This window comes from Sinohyriopsis cumingii, chromosome 15, assembly GCF_028554795.1.
Source record: "Sinohyriopsis cumingii isolate HCF-2022 chromosome 15, ASM2855479v2, whole genome shotgun sequence".
In the NCBI taxonomy this organism is placed as follows: domain Eukaryota; kingdom Metazoa; phylum Mollusca; class Bivalvia; order Unionida; family Unionidae; genus Sinohyriopsis; species Sinohyriopsis cumingii.
In genome coordinates, this window is record NC_142975.1 from 43,892,928 (window position 1) to 43,913,474 (window position 20,547).

At 38.5% G+C, this 20,547-nt stretch overlaps 2 protein-coding genes across 3 annotated transcripts in view; one reads left to right on the top strand and one right to left on the bottom strand.

Moving 5' to 3' along the window:
* Positions 1 to 643, bottom strand: part of LOC149781708 (5'-3' exoribonuclease 1-like) — a 218,249-nt gene extending 217,606 nt beyond the window's left edge. The window contains exon 1 of the mRNA XM_089935809.1: positions 595 to 643. The gene's annotated coding sequence lies outside the window, so the exon portion shown is untranslated. The remainder of the gene's footprint in view (positions 1 to 594) is intronic.
* An 11,238-nt stretch (positions 644 to 11,881) lies between these two features.
* LOC149781709 (protein dispatched homolog 3-like) overlaps positions 11,882 to 20,547 on the top strand; it is a 91,765-nt gene continuing 83,099 nt past the window's right edge. For both annotated transcript variants that reach the window (XM_089935811.1, XM_089935812.1), the window contains exons 1-2: positions 11,882 to 12,016; positions 14,951 to 16,056. In XM_089935811.1, coding sequence (XP_089791937.1) covers positions 15,072 to 16,056 — 985 coding nt within the window. In that variant the 5' untranslated portion in view covers positions 11,882 to 12,016; positions 14,951 to 15,071. The remainder of the gene's footprint in view (positions 12,017 to 14,950; positions 16,057 to 20,547) is intronic.

Here is a 20,547-nt window from a genome sequence, read left to right on the forward strand (position 1 = left end):
TCCAAAAATAGAAAAACCACCATCAGAACTTGAATATTACATGAAACATAGAACAAATTCCCATGATTCAGATGAAGATTCCGAAGATTCCCATGATTCAGATGAAAAGAAAAATATTCGTCAAACTTGATATGGTGGTAAAAATTTCTTTTACAACATGAATACAGCAGAGAGGGGGCGTCTACAATTCTGTTTAGGACAAACAATAATCGTAGACATGGTATTGACCTCTTTGAAGGGTCACTATTTTTTTTGGTCCAAACACAAGGGTGACCACTCCCTTAAGTGGTCTGTTCACCCTCTCTGCTGCTGAAGCAATTCGGAATGTAAACGCCACTACAACGATATGCACCCATGAAAGAAGAATACACGTTGCCTCTGGCTTTGCCTGGCTAATGCAACGTTGAAAGTTGATTCCAAACGTTCAAAGGAAAGTGGTCTAAATAATTTTGAGTACATACACCTGAAAAATGAGAGACAATCGGATTTACTTAATTGGATATAAAGTCAAGTGTTTCAGTTAAGGTGTGTCACTTCACCAGTGGGTGCAGAAAGACTCGGCTTACCTGGAACATGCTTTGATTGTCTACTTACTGTCACTACCTTCCTTTATCGGGACCCCAGTCATATCGTCATGGATACTCTACAAGAGAACATATGTGATTTGTCTCAGAGTTGAGAGGACGCATTTACAAAAAGTTCATAAAGATACAACTGAAACGCAAAAACACACAAATCCTTTACATAACTAATGTTTTAACCACTGGTACTTGATTGCTATGATTGTATTGATTACTTTGAGATTGTTCAAATGGTTACACGTTGATCAACTACCCGAGAACCAAAAGGCTTTGAATGCTACAACTTTCTACTTACAAGGAAACAATACTACACAGAATTCCAAAGGAAGAGTTAGAGTTTTACAAGAACTAGTATCGCTTCGGGAGGGAACTTCTGTGCGACATGTGGTGTGTGTTAGTGACTAAAACAGTTCGGTTCGACACAGAAGTAAACGAGACTGTTAAAAAAGAGCATGTATTACCTCCAAAATAATAAAATAATGACATTGCTGTGAATGACTAGTGTAGAAGAGCACATTCAGAATCTACCTCTGGAGAAGAGAAGACGGATTTACAAAGAGTTTGTCAAGATACAAATGAAATGTAAACGCAAAGTCATTCTTTCATTTCTTTTCAAAACTATTTAACAAAGTATACGAAGACTGATTATAGGAGGATACTTCAGTCGCAAATATAAACGAGAATATTGGCCACGGTCCCGCAGCAACGAGTTAAGGTAGACTGATTCTTGGAGGACACTATTTCTATCCTTAATACAAACGAGAGCATAACAGCTTCGTGAAATGCCAAGACTTTTATCAGTAGTAATACGACCGATTCCGCGGAAGGAAGTCATTGACAGGATTCAGACAATGGAGGATTACCAAACGCTTTTTCAGCATTTGTTTTCATTGAATTTAAGACGTAAGTTCGTGTGCGTTTCAGTGACTACATTTCTGAAATTTTGTTTGCCAGCTGATTCGTTGTGGATCATGTACGGCCAGTACCTGCAAAGACATCATAATTGCTCCTTTAAATGTGTACGAGAGATTCATTCCGTTAAAATCGTTGCTCTTTCGTATCGATACTTCTCTACCTATGTGTAAATAAAGATTCGTGACGCTTTATCGATCTGTGTGCAGCTTGTGACCTACACCACCACTCTAGAGATGTACGTAACTGGAAAAGCGTTGGCTTCGATGCTAGGATGCTGGAAGTGGCTGAATATGCCAAAGACATTTGCAATTGATCCCAGAAAAAAGTGGACTAAAAATGTCCAGTGAACAATGTGACTTTGAAACCTGTGTTAGCTACAATTGCAGAAAAAGCCGACTAATGAAGAATCATTCTGAAGTGGAAGGAATAATGACAGGTTGTCAGTAGTGTAGAGACTCAAGTAACATTAGTGTCCCTAGAAATTATACGGAACAAGTGAATCAACAATGTTGTACAGGACCTTGCCTGTATTGCACTCTGATCCTTTTGCTTTGCATTTTAGCGATGTACTTAACCGTTTGGCTCTTATGTGTTTTTTTTTTGTATTTCGTAGCAAGTTTAAACTTTGCATACTGAATAATCGTGTCCTCAGAAGTATAGAATCTCTTGCCTTATTCATGTTAATTTAAAAAGTTTGAACGCATTTGCTTTGGTTACATCTTTCTCTTCTACGTCCTCTTCCTTTGCTCTCAAAGTCATTGACAAAAAGTTAGATCTTCCAAGTTGAGATGCACTGTATCTTCAACATCCCTTTAACATATGGATTGCAGGACAGGGTAGTTAAGGCAAAACCGATTTGTCAACGTTTGATCGAGCACAAAATCCATCTTATCGAGCTTCCTCCCCAACGCATTATGCTGTGTTACAATGCGTGGCGATCGGCTTACAGCCTTCTTCAAGAAAGTCAAGGAGAATCCATCGTCTTTGTTTTAAAAAAGTAAAGTCCATCGTACCATCAGTCGCAATGCTTGCTACGTGGTCTTGTTTAAAACTCCTCCTGATCAATTGCAAATGGAAGTGTTAGCGAAACAATTAGGAACTCCTTGACTGACTCATGCGTATGACGATGCCACTCAAACACATCATGCGTATTTACTTGTCCATTATAAACCCGTCACACCCGATGATTTACGAATTGGAAGATATCTGTTTTGAGGGACCGTCGTTTACACGTCTCCGTATGAAACCTCTAAGACCTTGTTTCTGTCTCACAAATCGGCAGGGGCCCCGAGTGGCCGAGTGGTCTAAAGCGCTCACCGTTACGGATCACTGCCATCTCACCTCTGTCCGCGTCGGTTCGAGTCTGGTTATGTGAGAAAGCTTGCCAGTAACTTCTCGTGGGTCGGTGGTTCTTTCCGGGGTTTTTCCGGGTTCTTCCTCCACCATTAATACTGGCCGCCATGTATGGCCTATCTTGTGCTGAAAAGTGGCGTTAAACCCTACAACAACAACAACAACAACAAATCGGCAACATTACATCTTTTCAATCTCATCTTCCAGCCAAACTGATTCGTGCCCATTAAGGAATCTGTCGCGAAAAAATCCACAAGTGCGTGCTCGTGTGTTGGAAGCCAGTCTCAAAGAAGTTTTTCGGTGGTTTACGCTGATAGCGCGTCAATTACTTCACAACCCTCATTAAATCAAACGCTTTTTTTGACAAAAGAAAGTGGCTTTGTCGCAAATGACATCCAAGAATCGATACTAAAACCGAAAATCAAATCATTTGGAAAACCGCAGGCAGCGGTAGTCTATGAGATGTTATCCTTCGTTCCCTCTTAAAATGGATCCTAATGCCTCAGCAGTCACCCCCAAGAGAAAAGCATACCCAAAGACGTTCCAGGAAGAAGTACATTGGTGGCACGACCAGGTCACATCCACAGAAAAAGAAAATTCCCAAGAAAAGAAAAGACTCAAGATAACAGTTTCTACCCGAAAGAGAGGCAATGCTTCCCGGACGTAACCCTACTCTCCCAAACCACCACCCACGGCGACAGTGTCTATAGCAGCTGCTTCTACTTCGCCTTTGCTTGTGATGCTACGCAAGCCCGATTTGACATCGTCTTTCCGAATTTGATGAAAAAGTAGATGCTCGTTTTTAAAGGAACTTCTCCTTAGCCAATCATTGAGACTTGTTGTCGGTACTGTTGAAAGCCTATCTACTCATGCAAAAACAGCTCCTAAAGAAAGCAATGATACCGTGTGCGAATGTTGTTTGAATGTCTTGAAAGGACCAGAAAGAACGCTTAGGAAAACATAGGAACATTCTTCGCCAAATGGTCCAAACGAAAATACTATCAGTCAACGGGGATGAATTCTGCTCTGGTTGAAAGGAGCTTGTTCAAAAAAAGATACTGCTCCTTTTTTGAGGGCTTAATGGACAAGGCATAAACAGGATGAAGATAAAATAAAGAGGACCATTTGTTTGGAAAGACGTCACACTTGTACTTTGGAATCTGACTAAAGCTGACTTTAGTACCCTACAAACATAACCCTAATTTATCTCCTAATCCTTATCTGACCGAGATGTCAAAAACAACAGGAATTACAGTCGTTAATGGAAGTGTCAGAAACAAAAGAGAAAAAAATCGCATGGGTACGGCCAAGTTTTGCAACCTCTTCAACTCTTTCGCCAGAAAGCTTCGGAGGAAACAGGTAAAACAAAGTCAGTCTCCATCACCCCCAACCCGTGACCAAGACAGACGCAGCTACATCGATGCCAGAGGAAGAAGACGCGCGAGAAGTCTTTCAAATCACCGTCGGCTATCATTTCTAGTAAAGTTTCAGCGTCCTTTTTGACCTCGTCTCCTGCTCTCCAACGAGAAGAACTCACAGTTTGGGTTAAAAAGATGACGCGGATCACTTCTTCAGGGGAAGTTCAAAATAATAAATGGAAACCAGAAGTGAGAAAAGAATGTAAGGGAAAAGTGATCCTTTGCTACCACACCACTACCACCAATCTAGAACCTACTCTCGTGGCACGTTGGACACGTGAAGCAGTTTCCAAGCCCAAAGAAACCAAGAGTAGCATCGGTGAACAGTGGCTGACTCATTGAAGAGACCCTGATGGAGAACTTTTTATCCAGCATTTACAACAATCCTGTCCTACCTCTGTGGGTTCCGGAGGATTTCAAGAGTTGTATCGTGCTAGCAGAACCCAACTGGACAGTGCATTTACACCAGGTGCAGCGATATTTACAATAACAAGAAGTGGTCGTGTTTGTGCGATTGTGTGTTACGTATCCTTCTGTCCCCAAGAAACAGGGACTTTTGAAGACGTGAGAATGTGTGCGCATTGGAAAAACGAAATGTACCTTCGATAAAGATTACCATCGAACTGGATCATCGAATTATTTCGTGTAACTGGACGCGCACGTGGCCGTCATCCTTCTGTATATAAATTGGAAGACATGAACGGCAAAGTTTTAAAAGAAACTTTTTACTTAACCTAAAAAGAATACGACGTGTACGACATTGAAAACATTCTTGATCGAAGAACCCGTAAAGTAGGCAAACGCCAAGTCAGATAAGTGAAAGTATGTTGAAAGGGATATCCCAAGAGTTATGATTCTTGGATCGACGCTTCGCAAATCATCGACTATAAAAATAAGTGACCATCATGCCGTTCAGTACAGTAACAACAATCTTAACCGCTCCTTCTATTCAAGATCTACAAAAGAAACGTCTGTGGGTGTGGTGCCTGAAACGCAAATCATCTTTTTCTTCCATTTCTTTGTGTTGTATTGTGTCATCGGTGCTGCCGTCGCCAATCTGAGTTTTCAACAAGGAGAAAAACAATTGTGTACCATTTAACTCAGCAGTGACCTTGTACCCACTCAGCAGTGACCTTGTACCCAATCCATCCCTGAAATATTCCAGTAACAACGAGAGCCTTGCGACCAAAACCAGTCATCCCCAAAACATCAGCAACAACAACTCTCTTTTGGAAACCCCTTTGATCTCGAGTGACTCCACGGCAACCAAAACCCTCGAAAAACCAATTTTACTTAACTTCCCCCATTAACAGTTCTATGGATGTGTTTGCCAACGATATATTTGTCTGCTTCGTAGTCAAATTACCTCAGGCCATCCAATTGGAATCGCAAACAAATCCAAAATGACAGTGAAAATCAAACGAAGTTTACCGTCGAAATCCTGAACGAGAAGTGCAACAACACTTGGATGCAAACGATCCTGGTTTTTACGAGTCCGAAAGAGCAGCGCCAGCCAATCCTCATTTGAACATCTATACCATTAACATTCCTGCAGGCTGTTGTTTTAGCTGTCAACATCTGGTGGAAATGATTGTCGCTATTTTTGATGCTCAGTTCGGGAAAGCCCAGGAATGAAAGTGTCCTGATCCAGTACCATAAAATAGCTCGTCGTCTGCATATGACTTTTTTGGATGGCAAAACATTGCCCATCACTTTTTCTCCCAGTATGATATTTTGTGTGGAGACCACAAAATAGTCTTGAATTCCAAAGACATGAACGACAACGATCTATTATACAAGAATTTTCGTTTAAATATGGAACTGAACGAAGAATTGAATGTTAGGTTTATCTACTCCGATATCGTGGTGTATAGTCCGTTAAATCACCCCCCCCCACCCCAAAAAATGTTTTGATACTGATGGACGATATGTGGGTGTGATGTCACCTGTTCATTAAAAGATGAAATTTTTCTGCATGAAGATTTTTCCAGAACGAAACTGCGTACACGTTAGACACATACTAGTAATTGCTAACGGCCACACCCAGTGCGAAATTCAAAATGTCCACAGGACAGAGGGTGGTGCTATTCCACGTGGATTCAAAAGTCAACAAACATAGGATTTGCTCCGGAAATATAATGTACATGGAAATATAATGTACATGCCACCAAAAGAACCTTCAGTTGACGGTAGCTCCACAGCCGCGAGAAATAACGGTAAGTGTATAAAAGTACACCAATGTGTGCAGCCAAAATTTCTGCAGACTTTTGTATGTTTAGACGAATAGGTGATAAACCACTAATCAATATCATCACGGGGGGGGGGGGGCCTGATTTATCGGCCTAGGCTGAGTATAACACAGTCGCGTCGTTACAGAAAGTTTTTCATCTCAAAGTGAGTTCTGCCCTCGTTGCTTACGAGGAAGTGGAAACATATCACGTTCACCGTTGTTATGTATATTTGATTTAATTATATCTGATTTAATTTATATATTTATTTAAATTTAATTGTTTGTCAGTTTTATTTTTTAAAAATATTTTTCATTACAGGATATTGTAATGTAAATTTATTCACTAAAGATGATATTTTTTTTAGAAAATATTTTGACCTTGACTGTTAGTTTATAAAGACCAGGTGTTAATCTAAATCCTGACCTTGTTTCAGAATTTGTAGCAACCTTCTTAAACAAGTTCTATTTTATTTTAAAATGATTGGTTGTTTCCAAGGTCATGATGGGACCTTGTCTTTAAGATATAAACAATTTTTTTTGTTAGAGTAAAAATGATTGGTTTTCGTCAGGGTCACACTGGGTAAACCTGATTTGTAACAAGTATTTGCGTCTGTAAACTTCTAGAAGATGATCACGTGACCCTTGCTTACGTTCTAGAAAGCTCATATAACCCATGCTTTGGGGAAATTATCTCAGTAGAAATTGGGCCGTTCAACTGTTCATTGTATCCTGTGCTGTTTGGTGTGGAGTTATTTCAAATTACTTGATTCAAAGGATTAATTCTGTTATTTTTGTTGTTGTGGAAAGTACGTGTGCTCATGTAATATTGTGGAACAAGGATATTTTTTTAAATAAAAATTTATTCAGCTATCAGAAACCGGAGTGTTAATTCTTTTTTCTACAAGGAACTGTAGACTTCAACACTAGAGATTGTAACATACGTCATCGTATTCCATCTTGAATTCTTCTTCAGGATTCGAACGTGAAATCAGTAGAACATTTTGTTATTAGGACTAATAAAATTGTATTCTCGGATTATTTTGGAGCATTTTTGGATTTGATTCTATAAAACCGTAAGTTCATATTTTTTAATAATTTTTACAGAATTTTTCCAGGGAAATAAATTATTGTATTTTTAAAAGCTTGACAACAAGATCCAGTATTGCCTTCACTAACTGATGTTATTAATACTTCTCTCTCATCCGGGGAATTCCCATCATTTTTCAAAACTGCCATTGTAAAGCCTTTGCTGAAGAAACCAACACTAGACCATAACGATTTAAAGAACTACTGCCCAGTTTCTAATCTCCGATTCATATAAAAAATCTTAGAAAAGGTTGTTCTATCCCAGCTTGTATCTCATCTAAATTCAAACAGTCTTTTTAGCAATGTACAATCTGCATATCGCCCTTGCCACAGTACTGAAACTACTCTTCTAAAAGTAGTGAATGACATTCTCTCTGCATTGGATATCGGAAAGATTACAGTCCTCACTCTCCTTGATTTGTCTGCAGCATTTGACACAATAGATCATGATTTATTAGTTCACCGTCTCCAGCATGTATTTGGCATTCATGATACAGCCTTACTGTGGTTCAAGTCCTATTTGGTCAACAGGAGACAAATTGTATCTGCAAATGGAATACACTCCAGCCCAGTTGATCTATGTTGTGGTGTTCCATAGGGCTGTGTGCTTGGACCTGTTCTCTTCATTCTGTACACTCAGTCGCTCTCAAGTGTCATAGATGATCATCCAGTGTCTCACCAATTGTACGCTGATGACACCCAAATATACAAATCTAGCCACCCAACTGAAGTTGATGATACCATCCAAGGTGTAGAGAGGTGCATTTCTGATGTAAAATCATGGATGACATGTAACAAGCTGCAGATGAATGACGATAAAACTGAGACCATTCTGATCACAACACAAATACTTTCTCATTCACATCCATTACCTCAAACAATAAATATCAGCAACACAAACATTAAATTCACACAATCAGTAGGAAACCTAGGTGTTACTCTCGACAGTACTCTCACATTGCACCAACATGTCATAAACATATGCAAGGCTACATATCTTGACCTGAGACGCATCAGCTCAATTCGCAAATATCTTTCAGCTGATGCCACTAAAACACTTGTGTGTTCATCAGTACTTTCAAGACTAGACTATTGTAACTCAATTCTGTCTAGTTCATCTCAGTATCTGCTCCAGAAACTTCAAAAAGTTCAAAACACAGCTGCTCGGATCATACTTAGAGTACCACGATCAGAACTCACCTCCCCGCTGCTCTATACCCTACACTGGCTATTCATTCGATCCAGAATCAAACACAAAATTTGTTCTCTGTGCTACGTTTCACTGTCGGACTCTAGTCCAACATACATATCTGACCTCACCCATTTGTACACACCAGCAAGATACTTACGCTCCTCTTCTGACAATCGTATTCTCATTATTCCCACTATGAAAACAAAGTCATATGGACAGCGTTCTTTTGCATACCGAGGCTCAGCAACGTGGAATGAATTGCCCACTGAACTTAGACACAAAGACACAGTGATCACATTCAAGAGGGCTCTCAAAACTCACTTATGTCGACTGTAAGAACAAACTTAAAGACCTAATAGTGTTTCTTACCGTAAATACTCTCAGCATTGTTTTTTTTATAATGTTTTATAATTTCATGGTGTTTGTTTTTTGTAATCATATCATTATATGTTTTTTTATCTTATAGGTGTTGTCTAATGTTGTAAAACGCTTAGAGCTTCTAAAGATTAGGCGCTATACAAAGTCATCATTATTATTATTATTATTATTGTTATGTCATGTCATGTCAATCAATATCGACGACAGTCATAAACCAGGAACCCACTGGGTGGCAGTCTACTTTCCCAACGACCACATTGTGGATTAATTCGATTAATATGGATCCGTGCCTTCGGAAGACCATACAATTGACTTTATGAGAAGAAATGCAAAATGGACTCGATTCAATAATGTAAGATTACAAGGAACATATTCCATGGTGTGTGGACAATATTGTGTGTATTTTATGATATAGAGATTTATTTTGATAAGGTGATAAAGGAGAAAGATAGTTTTGTGGACATTATGGTTATCATTTGTGCACCGATGGCCCCATGACCTAGATCAGTGGATGTCGAGTTCGAGTCAATAACGTTGTCAACCTTGTAAATCTGTTCCTGTTTGAAAATATTGTTGACTTGTTGATTGTATTGGACAGGTTTATTTTTATGAATAAAAATTGTTGATTTGTTGATTTTTCTTGGACAGGTTTATTGTTATGAATAAAAATTATTGAACTTCTGAAAAACTGGTGATGTTGTTTTTATTGACAGTGTATAAATGTATGCTATTTTACCTCTCTCTCTATCCATCTGGGTCATGTTTTAGCTAGAGTTGAAACAGAAGGGATATTTACCTTTACATACGCGCTTTAGGCATACAAGTGGGAAAATTTGTCAGCCTGTTCATCTATCATTGTTGTGTCTTGATTTTCTAAACTTTGGACGAATAGTCACACACGCAGACACCGTATAGTGATGGGCAGAAGAGTTTTGAATAGTGTTTTTATGGGGTGTTGAATGGTATCGATGTTGTGATGGATATTAGTTTTATGGTGTAAGAGACTGTGTATTTTGTGAAATTTCATCTTCTCTTTCACTCTAAGCTAAGACAAGTCGTTGCGGATTGTGTGTATAGGGTGTTGGCTGGTATATATGGTGTGTGAGATGATATTGTTAATTGGATTTCATCTTCTTCTCTTACACTTTAAGATACCACAAAGTGCTTTGGTTAATGTGTGCTTGTCTGTGTATGTATGGGATGTTGGATGACGTAGGTGGTGTCGTGGATGGCATGCTTGTGACATTTCATCTTCTCTTACACTCTAAGCGAACACAAGGCATTTAGAATTGTTTGTATAGGGTGTTTGATGGTATAAGTTGGATGTTAATGTACGTCTGTTGAATTTCATTTCCTTCTCTTACACCCTAAGCTAACAAAGACGGTGTGTGTGTGAGTGTGTGTGTGTGTGTGTGTGTGTGTGTTCTACGTTGACAACTCAAACTTAAAACTCTTTAGCATTACCCTACCCCTTTGACCCTATAAACCTTTCTGCTTCATAAATTGTTTTTTGTCCCTTAAACTTTTCTGTCCTCAAAGTGTCACTTATATGTTAAATGTCCATTGTCCCTATAAACGTTTTTGTCCCCATAAACCCTATGGACACATTTAACATACGTTTTCCATTACATACCTAGAGTAGCACATTACTGTCCCTATACATTTTCAGTGTACTTTTCAATGCATTGTGTCAGTATTCCCCAATCGCCCAAATTACTACTTTTATCTCTGGTATTGAACTTTTAAGGACTTTTATTTCCCTTTATTTTATTTTATTAATCCCTTTGGTTGATGGGTATAATTTGGGTGATAGAGTTTACAGTATAGTCGAACTTCAGAATAAAAAAGCCCCAGGAGACAAAAACAAAAATTAATCTTATATCTCCGCTTGCATCTTCGCTTGCCAAGGTTCCGATAACTATGTGTAGATGGGGTTATCGGAACCTTCCCTAGCGAAGCTGTCTTCGCTTAGTCATTTTCACTTCCTTGACTTCAGACTTCTTGTTGAAAAGAACCCAGAACCTTATTACATTTATACATTTTGTGATGTGATTTTTATTTTTTAACGTAGCTTTAACAATTTTTCAGTCATATCGCTACGATGTCTGCAATGTGGCTGTTTATAGTGATGTCTAGCACTGGGGCATCATGCCGCAGACATGTAGCATGATGTCCCACCCAGTCACATTATCATGACACCAGGCCGACCACTCCTAACACTAACCTCTTAGTGATGAACGCCAAGCGAGGCAGATGTTAGTACCATTTTTTTAAGTCTCTGGTATGACTCGGCCGGGGATCGAACCCACGACCTCCCGCATCCGAGGCGTACGCTCTAACCACTAGGCTGCCGGAGCGCTTGAACTTCAGCGATAACTTATTAAAAATTAGAGCCTTTAACTTTTTAATATATATATTTTGTAATTCATTCATTGTACTTACAGAAGCTTGCATCGTCTATAAAAATTTGTTTTCCCTACTTTAATAACTGCTGAAGACAGTGTTCTTTGGACTATTTTTCGAGCACATTGTAACATTCATTTTTGTAAACTGTGCTTAGATCATGTACAGCTTCCACAAGTACAATATCCAAACAAATTTTAGCCACGGTATATTAAAGTAAGATATAGACATGGTAGGTATGCAATATTCTCTCCACTGCGCATGTTGCAAATGTTAACTTCTTACACCCTCGCGGAAGGTCATAATATCATTAGAGCGCCCTCTTTGAACAATACCGGATCGTATAAGGCTTGAGTGCACCGCAATACATCATTTGGGGTGCTTTTATTGTGTCCCTTTTGTTAAATTCGATCCAGAATGTCAACAGAAAAGAAACGCCATCCAGTTTAGACATAAAAAGGTAACTGAATTTGAAATTGAAGTAATCCTTTTGGGTTCACATTTAGAGAATGAGACCAGTTTTAAAATACGCTTGTACAGTTTGAGACTCCAGTCTCAAAAGACTGAAGTTTTACAGGATGAGCGATGAATCAGATCGCTGTATGCATACTAGGAAGTTGATCTCCGCATAGCTGATTCACATGTAGAAAATATTGCTTTTGTAAGGTTGTTTTGACCAATAGGCCACATCAGAGGGGCTTAAGTTAGGGCAGACTTTTGGGAAGGTCATTTTTCAATCGAAAGAGCCAAAAGGGAGATATTGGAACTCGGCTTGGAGATTGGTTTGGATTAGTCCTACCTGTAAGACCCGACGCTGATATTTATATTTTGGGCATATTTTGTACCCAAGCAAAATCAAAATGTGCTATGTCTTACATGTAGGACTAGGTTTGGATTTGCAAATAATTTCCAATGCGCACTTAACATTGTGCGAGAGTGCTTGTTTGTGTATGTTTATATAGCTGCTGTTGATGCAGGGCTCACAACTCGGGAGTTCCAAGTCTATTTCGGAGAGTCTCTGGCGTTAACTCTGGAGGCCCTCACTTTAAAAAGGATGGAAAGGAAAATATAAAGGCACATACTCAATGTTTTAATACATATCAGGATTATTTTTTTTAGCAGTTATAATATCACACTAAAAAGAAAATGTTTTTCAGTAAAATAAAGTATTAAGTTTAAACGTTGTAGTGGAAATTTATATTTTTTTGTACCCCAGCAACACTAACAGCACTAAAATAAAAAAAATAAGCAACAACAATAAAATCATCAACAGTTTCAATTCCAAGAATGCTCACTTAGCTATTCCCACTCAAATAACATGTCAATTTTCACTTTTTTCTTCTCCTGAAATTACTGGTAGTGGAGACCAACTGTGTGAGGCACAAATAGGAATGAAGCTTTCAGACTCCTTTCAAATTGGACCATCTGATTTTTGTTTGTAAGTTATAAATTTATTTTGATTGACTTTTGTATGCAGAAAATCCCTCTTCTTTTGACCCATGGCATTAAATCCTTCAGAACACTTACTTTTCTTAGTTTTAATCTGTGTATCCATTGGTTATTGAACTGATATTTACATTGCTGATGCATATGTGGAAGGCAGTGTCATCCAAAGGTAAGAGTAACACATGGAAACCATTTAGCGAGGACTATATTACTTGGAACCGCACACGTTAATCTGAATTGACCCATGCAACTGCAGCATTCAGTAATTTTAAGGTGAATCAAATTGTTCAGCACACATCGATGCTTGTCAACCATACTGCTCAGTCTCACAAACGGGAAGGTGTAAGACTTCATCTGATAGGCTGATAAAAGTGGCAATTATGGTAATAATATAAGTCACCAGAACATGACCCCTAAGAGGCTGCTGTCAGATCTTCATGTAGGACAGTGGAGATCTGATTTTAATCAGATTGCAAATTATTCCAACCCAAGGTCACAGAAACCACATTTTTCACCCATGGACCCAGTTATTTTAAAACACCTACAGCCAGATTATTTCAAATGAACCATGTAGATGAAGATATTGGCACAATTATGAAATGAAACAGTATGATCTAATAAGAAAATAGATATACCATTGTAACCAAGTACTGCACAGATTAATTTTTTATGTATTAATCAGATTTAAATAATTTGGAGCCCCTCACGACCTTTTACAAAAATTGTTGATGCTGTACAGTGCATAAAGTCTTTGCATTATAGCACCAAACTAATCAAGGCATGATGGCACCAAAGTAATGAAGACACTATATCACAAAACTTATCAAGGCATTAAGCACCAAAGTAGTGAAGGCACCATAGCAACAAATTAATCAAAGCATTATGGCACCAAAGTAATCAAGGCTTCTACATAAAATTATGCATAGCAAATGTTGTAAAGGAAATGTATTATGTGAATGTTGCAGCAGGATATGTGTTTGACTTGTGTGTGGCTTGGATTTTTAATGTAGCTTTAACAATTTTTCAGTCATATCGCTACGATGTCTGCAGTTTGGCAGTTTATAGTGATGTTTAGCACTGGGGCATCATGCCGCAGACATGTAGCATAATGTCCCATCCAGTCACATTATTCTGACACCAGGCCGACCAGTCCTAACACTAACCTCTTAATGCTGAGCACCAAGCAAGGCAGCTGTTAGTACCATTTTTGTTAGTCTTTGGTATGACTCGGCCAGGGATTGAACCCACGACCTCCTGCATCTGTGGTGGATGCTCTAACCACTAGTGTAATAGTCTGAGAGCAGTATGCAGCAGGATAAATAATATAAATAAAAATAATAAAAATAAAATTTTATGTAAAGTGTACAGGAATATTTTCATGCAATGTGTTGATACATGTAATGAGATCAACATAGTTCACATGAATGTAATGAGATCTTCCACATTGCTCACATACATGTAATGCGATCCACATTGTTCACATACATGTAATGAGATCTTCATTATTTACATGAAATTAAATGCACACATGCATATATAAGTCAAGGTTCCTTTTATGACTCTCACAAGACTGAGCTATAACTGAGGAATAAAAGGCTGCTAATTTGATTCCTTTATATAGCCACTATATACACATCAAATCAACACTTCTGAATCACTAGAAAAGATTTGAGGCATTTAAATTATTCTGTATTATAAAGTATCTCTAACAGTCATTATGGCAGACTTTGACAGAATTAGTTGTTGATGTGAACTTGGTAGTAACCTTGATTTATGAATGGGTAAAGTACATACATGCACTCTTAGAATACAGGTCAGAAATAAAGAATTGTATATATATATATATATATATATATATATATATATATATATATATCTGTTTCGAGTCAGACTAATAGACCTATCTGTGTATCCATTCAGCCATTGCTAATTTGTCTTTTTATTCCAGCATCATTCTAGTGATATTGACCCAATGGCTAGGAGCCCATCAGTATAACAGTCTACCAATCCAGTAATGTTGACCCAGTGGCTAGGAACCTGTCAATATAAAGCAGTCATCCAATCCAGTAATGTTGACCCAGCAGCTAGGAGCCCATCCATATAGCAGTTTACCAATGGATGATCAGGGTGAATTTTCCAATGCAGCGAATGAAGAAAATGAAAATCATCAACACACCAAAACTATTTTTAAACGATTTCTTGATGGATTGTTTTTAAGGCTCAGCACTGAACACTGGAGAAATATTTTCTCATGTTTACCCAAGTTCAGCAGGATGGTAGTTGGTGTGATTGTATCTGTAATAGTTCTACTAATTGTAATTAGTGGGTGTATTAGCCTTGGCTTGTATGCAGTACTCTTCCACAAGCCAGCTCCTTTGATTGACAAGTCTTATAATTCTTTTAAAATTCCATATCACTTGGCATCTCGGAATTATTTGGCATACACCACAGCTGCAAAGAACAATGGGACCTTCCAGTTTGCTGACTTGAATCTCGCATCAATTATTGCAAAGGATTCCAAACAGCTGAATAGCACTAGAGTAGGAAGGAGTGCTGATGAGAAAGAATTTTCAGAAATGCACGAAAAGAATGAACTAACTGATGTCTTAAGGATACGGCATAAAAGATTTTCAGGGCTTCAGTATCAAGTGACATGGAAAATGGAAATTGTTTACTTGTCTAAAAGTCCAGACAAAAATATCTTCACCCAAAACCAGCTCCAGAAAATACACGATATAGAAAAGAGAGTGATCAGTTATAAAGGATTTCCAGATTTTTGCTTCAAAGATGATGGCTTGAATGATCCTGCCCTTCAACTATTGAATAACTGTGCCCCCATAAACTCACTTTTGACATATTTTTATCCATCAACCGACAAAGCAGGGCATATTTATTATGATGGCCTTGGCGACAACATTGTGGATATTGATAGTGCTCTTAGCCTAGCCATGTCGTCGGAAAATTTTTACTACTATGTGGATGACCAAGCTGATGCCATGAACCGAAAAAGCAGTTTCCTGAGGTCAGAAGTCTTATTTGGATCACCCCTTAAAGGTAATTTCAGTGGAAATTTTTGTTTACTCGTGACATGGTTTTTTGGTTAATTTTGAATGGCACTAATTCATTATCAGCTGTATCATGTAGAGAAAATAGGAGCTAATTGCCTTTCCTAAGGACGCATAAAGACAGCTGATCAAGGCTAGCATTGGTATGTACTGAACCTAGATGATCAAGGGATAGCATTTTCGGCTCTGTCATGTGTATATTTGTACATGTCTATATTAATTTCTGTATGTCATTAGTCGTGGCATAGGAATCAGGAGTGCGTGTTATTGGTTTAGTGTTAAATGCTTGGTCTTCATGTTGATGTGTCTGCTACACATAAATGCTTATATTGGTGACTATGTTCTGTCATATTTTTGGCAGATGTGCACATGGTTGAGAGGGTATGGGGTTTGGTCTGTGTGGGTTAGGCAGTTGTTGCCAGGACCTGCAGATCAACATACATACACACATACACATACATACATACATACATACATACACATACATACCTACACACACACACATACATACATACATATACATACACCCCCCCCCCACACGCATGCATACATACATACATACACATACATACATACATACATACATACATACATACATACACACATACATATACTCCATCATTCCAGTAGTAGGTCATTATAATCCATATTTTAAACTTCACTTACTTATGCAAGTTGTGTTAACTCAGTTGGTGGAGTGTAGAAGTCATAATCCAAGGATTGTGGGTTTGATATCTGCCTGGGTCAGTCCAGAGTGTAGTGGTCATTTCTCAGGCACTGTTTATGTTAGAATGTTAAATTTAGCTTATGACCACAGCATGCAGTATGCACACCGAGGCTTAGGAAAACCACATGACCACCTAGCAGGTTAAAAATTAGCTGGACTGAATAAATTTGACTATGTTCTCATCCCTAGGCTGAGCGGATGTGGATTCGTACATTGAGAATAAATCTGGGTGCATTTTCTGCTTTCAACAAGCACATAATTTCAGCAGAGGTCTCGGAAACGCTTAATGACAAATATTTGGATACAAATTTTTTTATCTGGGACTCAGAAAATTACTAAGGTAGGAGTCCTATGTATGCATGTAATAGCTGGGTGGCAAATTCAAAGGCTTGCCAGTCCAGCTTCAGCCACCTGCTGAGTGAGAAAATGAGTTGATCAATTAATAATTTTAGCTGTGCTGATATTTACAATAACAGAATTAGTGGCTGAAAGACCCCCAGATGTACAGTAATACCTCGTGCATTCGCGTTTCTGGATTCGCGAATTCACGGATTCGCGAAATTTTCATTGGTACCCTCTACGTACATGTTTTCTTTATTTTATTGAATTGTACCTTCGTTATATGACTTCTGTGACATATGAAGTTTACCTAGTTTACCTTCCTGACAATGACAAAGAAAACGTCAGTCATTAAGTTTACAGTCCCATTCGTTACTTGATTTTACCTTACTGTGAGTGCAAAAGAAAACGGCAGCCAATAATATTAGTACATGTATACATGTACTGTACTGTAAATGCGCTAGTGTGGCAAATACCCATTAGGCGATACTGTACTCTATTTTTACGTCAACCATTTATTTCTCTTTTTAAGGGTAATGTATTAAGCTAACTTTTAAATGAAATTAAAGTGCTTTGGGAGCATGGTTTGGGTCATATTTAGGGTTTAAGCCCTAGAAATAAGCATTTATTAGCATTTTTAGTGACTCGTACCAAACATTCGCGATTCCTCCTGATCCGCGACTGGTTCTGGAACCTAACCTCGCGAATGTTTGAGGTATTACTGTACATGTTGTCATTGTAAGAGTACATCAGAAGAACATGATGCAATAGCTGGGTGGGAAGTTCAAAGTTTTAGACTAGCTGCTGAGTTGTGGGAAAATGTGCTGATATTTACAGTCATTGAATTCAGAGACAGAAACACCAGTGATGTATCTGTGGTCATTATAACAGTACATCAAGTGAACAACTTTAGCTTTCATTATCTTGTTCATTTCCTAGTGTTGCCGAATAAATAGGTGACATGAGGTCGAAACCAAGACATGTCAAAACTTGGACAAAATACCATTTGCAAATTTGGATATTAAGTATTTTGGGATTAAAGGGCAAATTGACCAACAAGAGCTATATATATCAGTGGTGTAAAGAATTTGGAAAATTAAACTCGGTGGCAACCACTGGTTCTTCTCATCTGGACATTTAGCCACTTCAGGTTTGCCCAATATGATTATTGGAGGGGGACTGCAACTTTTGCTGGTGGGACTCCTATTTTTACCAAACTAGGAGTCCTGGGCTCCTAGTTGTAAAATCCTAGCAAGACCTGTTTCAACATAGCATAACATTTGGTATACATTAGTTATAGATAACATATGTCTAATCATTACTTGTTGTCAGTTTAGAACATGTTGCAGTGGAAATTACTTTTTTTTTTCTGATATAAGCTTGATACGTATTATGAACATATTATATTGCAGCTTCCCACTTAGCCCATGGGGGCCCTGAGTGGCAGAGTGGTCTAAAGCGCTCTCCGTTACAGATCACTGCCATCTCACCTCTGTCTGCATGGGTTCGAGTCTTGGATTCGGCTAATGTGGGTATGTGAGAAAGCTTGCCAGTAGCTTCTCGTGGGTCGGTGGTTCTTTCCGGTGTTTTCCCGGGTTCTTCCTCCACCATTAATACTGGCTGCCATGTATAGCCTATCTTGTGCTGAAAAATGGCATTAAACCCTACAACAACAACAACTTAGCCCATGACTTCATAATGGTGTTTGAATTTATAGTAACACGTTTCACTAATTTATGTTGATGTGGGGAAAGATTCCCTTTCAGTCTGATATTGCAAATCTTTATGAGTCAGACAGCTGAAAATTGAAGAGACTGAGAATGTCAAAACATTTGTGATTCTTCATCTGGTCAGGCAATGTTACAGTTGCCCCTGGTAACCAGTATTTTCAAGACTGAAGCTTTATTGAAACATTGTCATTCTAAAGGGAAGATGCCAGCAGATATTTCTATAAGCATGTAATTACTTTTCATAAGAAAATTGTTTTCAACTTAAATTTGAAATGAATGTTTTAATAGTCTCACTTGATTATCATCAACTTTCACACAATTCATGCTATTGTAATCTATCCATAAAGCAGATAATGTTGAGACAAGAGCTGATTGATCGAAATCTAGTTGGGGGAATGACATTGAAATGTTCCAGTCTTTTGGTCAGTTGACATATCTTCCATTTTATGTTGCCTATGTGTACCTCTCACAAATTATAGTTTGGCCAACACAGGCGGCTCAGGGCAATGGATCGCTATCACTTGACAGAATCAGTGGAATTTGCCAGCCCCATGGATGATTGAGCAGTCCTGTTTTGAATCACATTGTTCACCTCTGTAGCATGATGAAAGAGTTAGAAAAGGTGCCATAATGGTTGTCTGCTTCACCTTAACCCTGTTCAGCATACTGTGGCTGATGGGGATACCACCCTTAGCAGTTAAAAATCCAACAAGAAGACAAAGGTGATGCAACTCACGTTCAGTGTCTGGAATGTTTGCACACTAATGGACAGTACATCAACAGATAGACCAGGGAGAAGAACAGCCTTAGTGAGCAGAGAACAGGCCAGATTCAAGATCCTGGTAGCAGCTCTGAGTGAAACTTGCTAAGCTGAGGAAGGACTGCTCACAGAAGTAGGAGCTGCTTACACCTTCTTCTGCAGTGGCCAAAGAGTGACATGAAGATGGTGTTGGGTTTGCCATCAAATCACAGCCAGTCAGCATGCTCCCAAATCTCCCAAAGGGCATAAACAACAGACTATTGCAAACGAGACTCCATTCTATGGAAAGATACATGCAGTTATCATCAGTGCCTATGTACCTACCATCATCAACCCAGATGAGACCAAGGACAAATTTCGTGAAGAACGGGTATTTTGGCAGAAATACTGAAGATAGAGAAACTCGTTATCCTTGGTGACTTCAGTGCTGGAGTTGTCACAGATCACCAGACATGGCCAGGTTTCATTGGTCCCTCCTAGTTTGCTGAAGGATCCTAAAGAACCTCCATATTCCCTGCAAACCTGTTGGTCCTGAAATTTTGGTCCCTTGCTGAGAGTAAACCAATACCATCATCTAAGTCACCATTGACAGCAGTATGTAGGTTACATGGAACTCCTTTATGACTCCCCATCACAAAATACAGCTGCAAATATAATTACTGAGCCATGATGTACATTAGAGACAGTTAAGTATGAATGCATTGATATATATTACACATTCATGCACATAAGTATCTTCATTACACATTAAATGATTTTATCAGAATTACTGTACATGGATTATTATTATGATAATAGCCACCTTTGTACATGAATCTGTCTTAATAAGCTTGCTGAGTTATAATGCAGTGTGTAATTGAATTCAGTTTGTCTGTCCAGTTGTAAAAGTGACTACCTTGAAACAGACTATATTCTCTATATTCT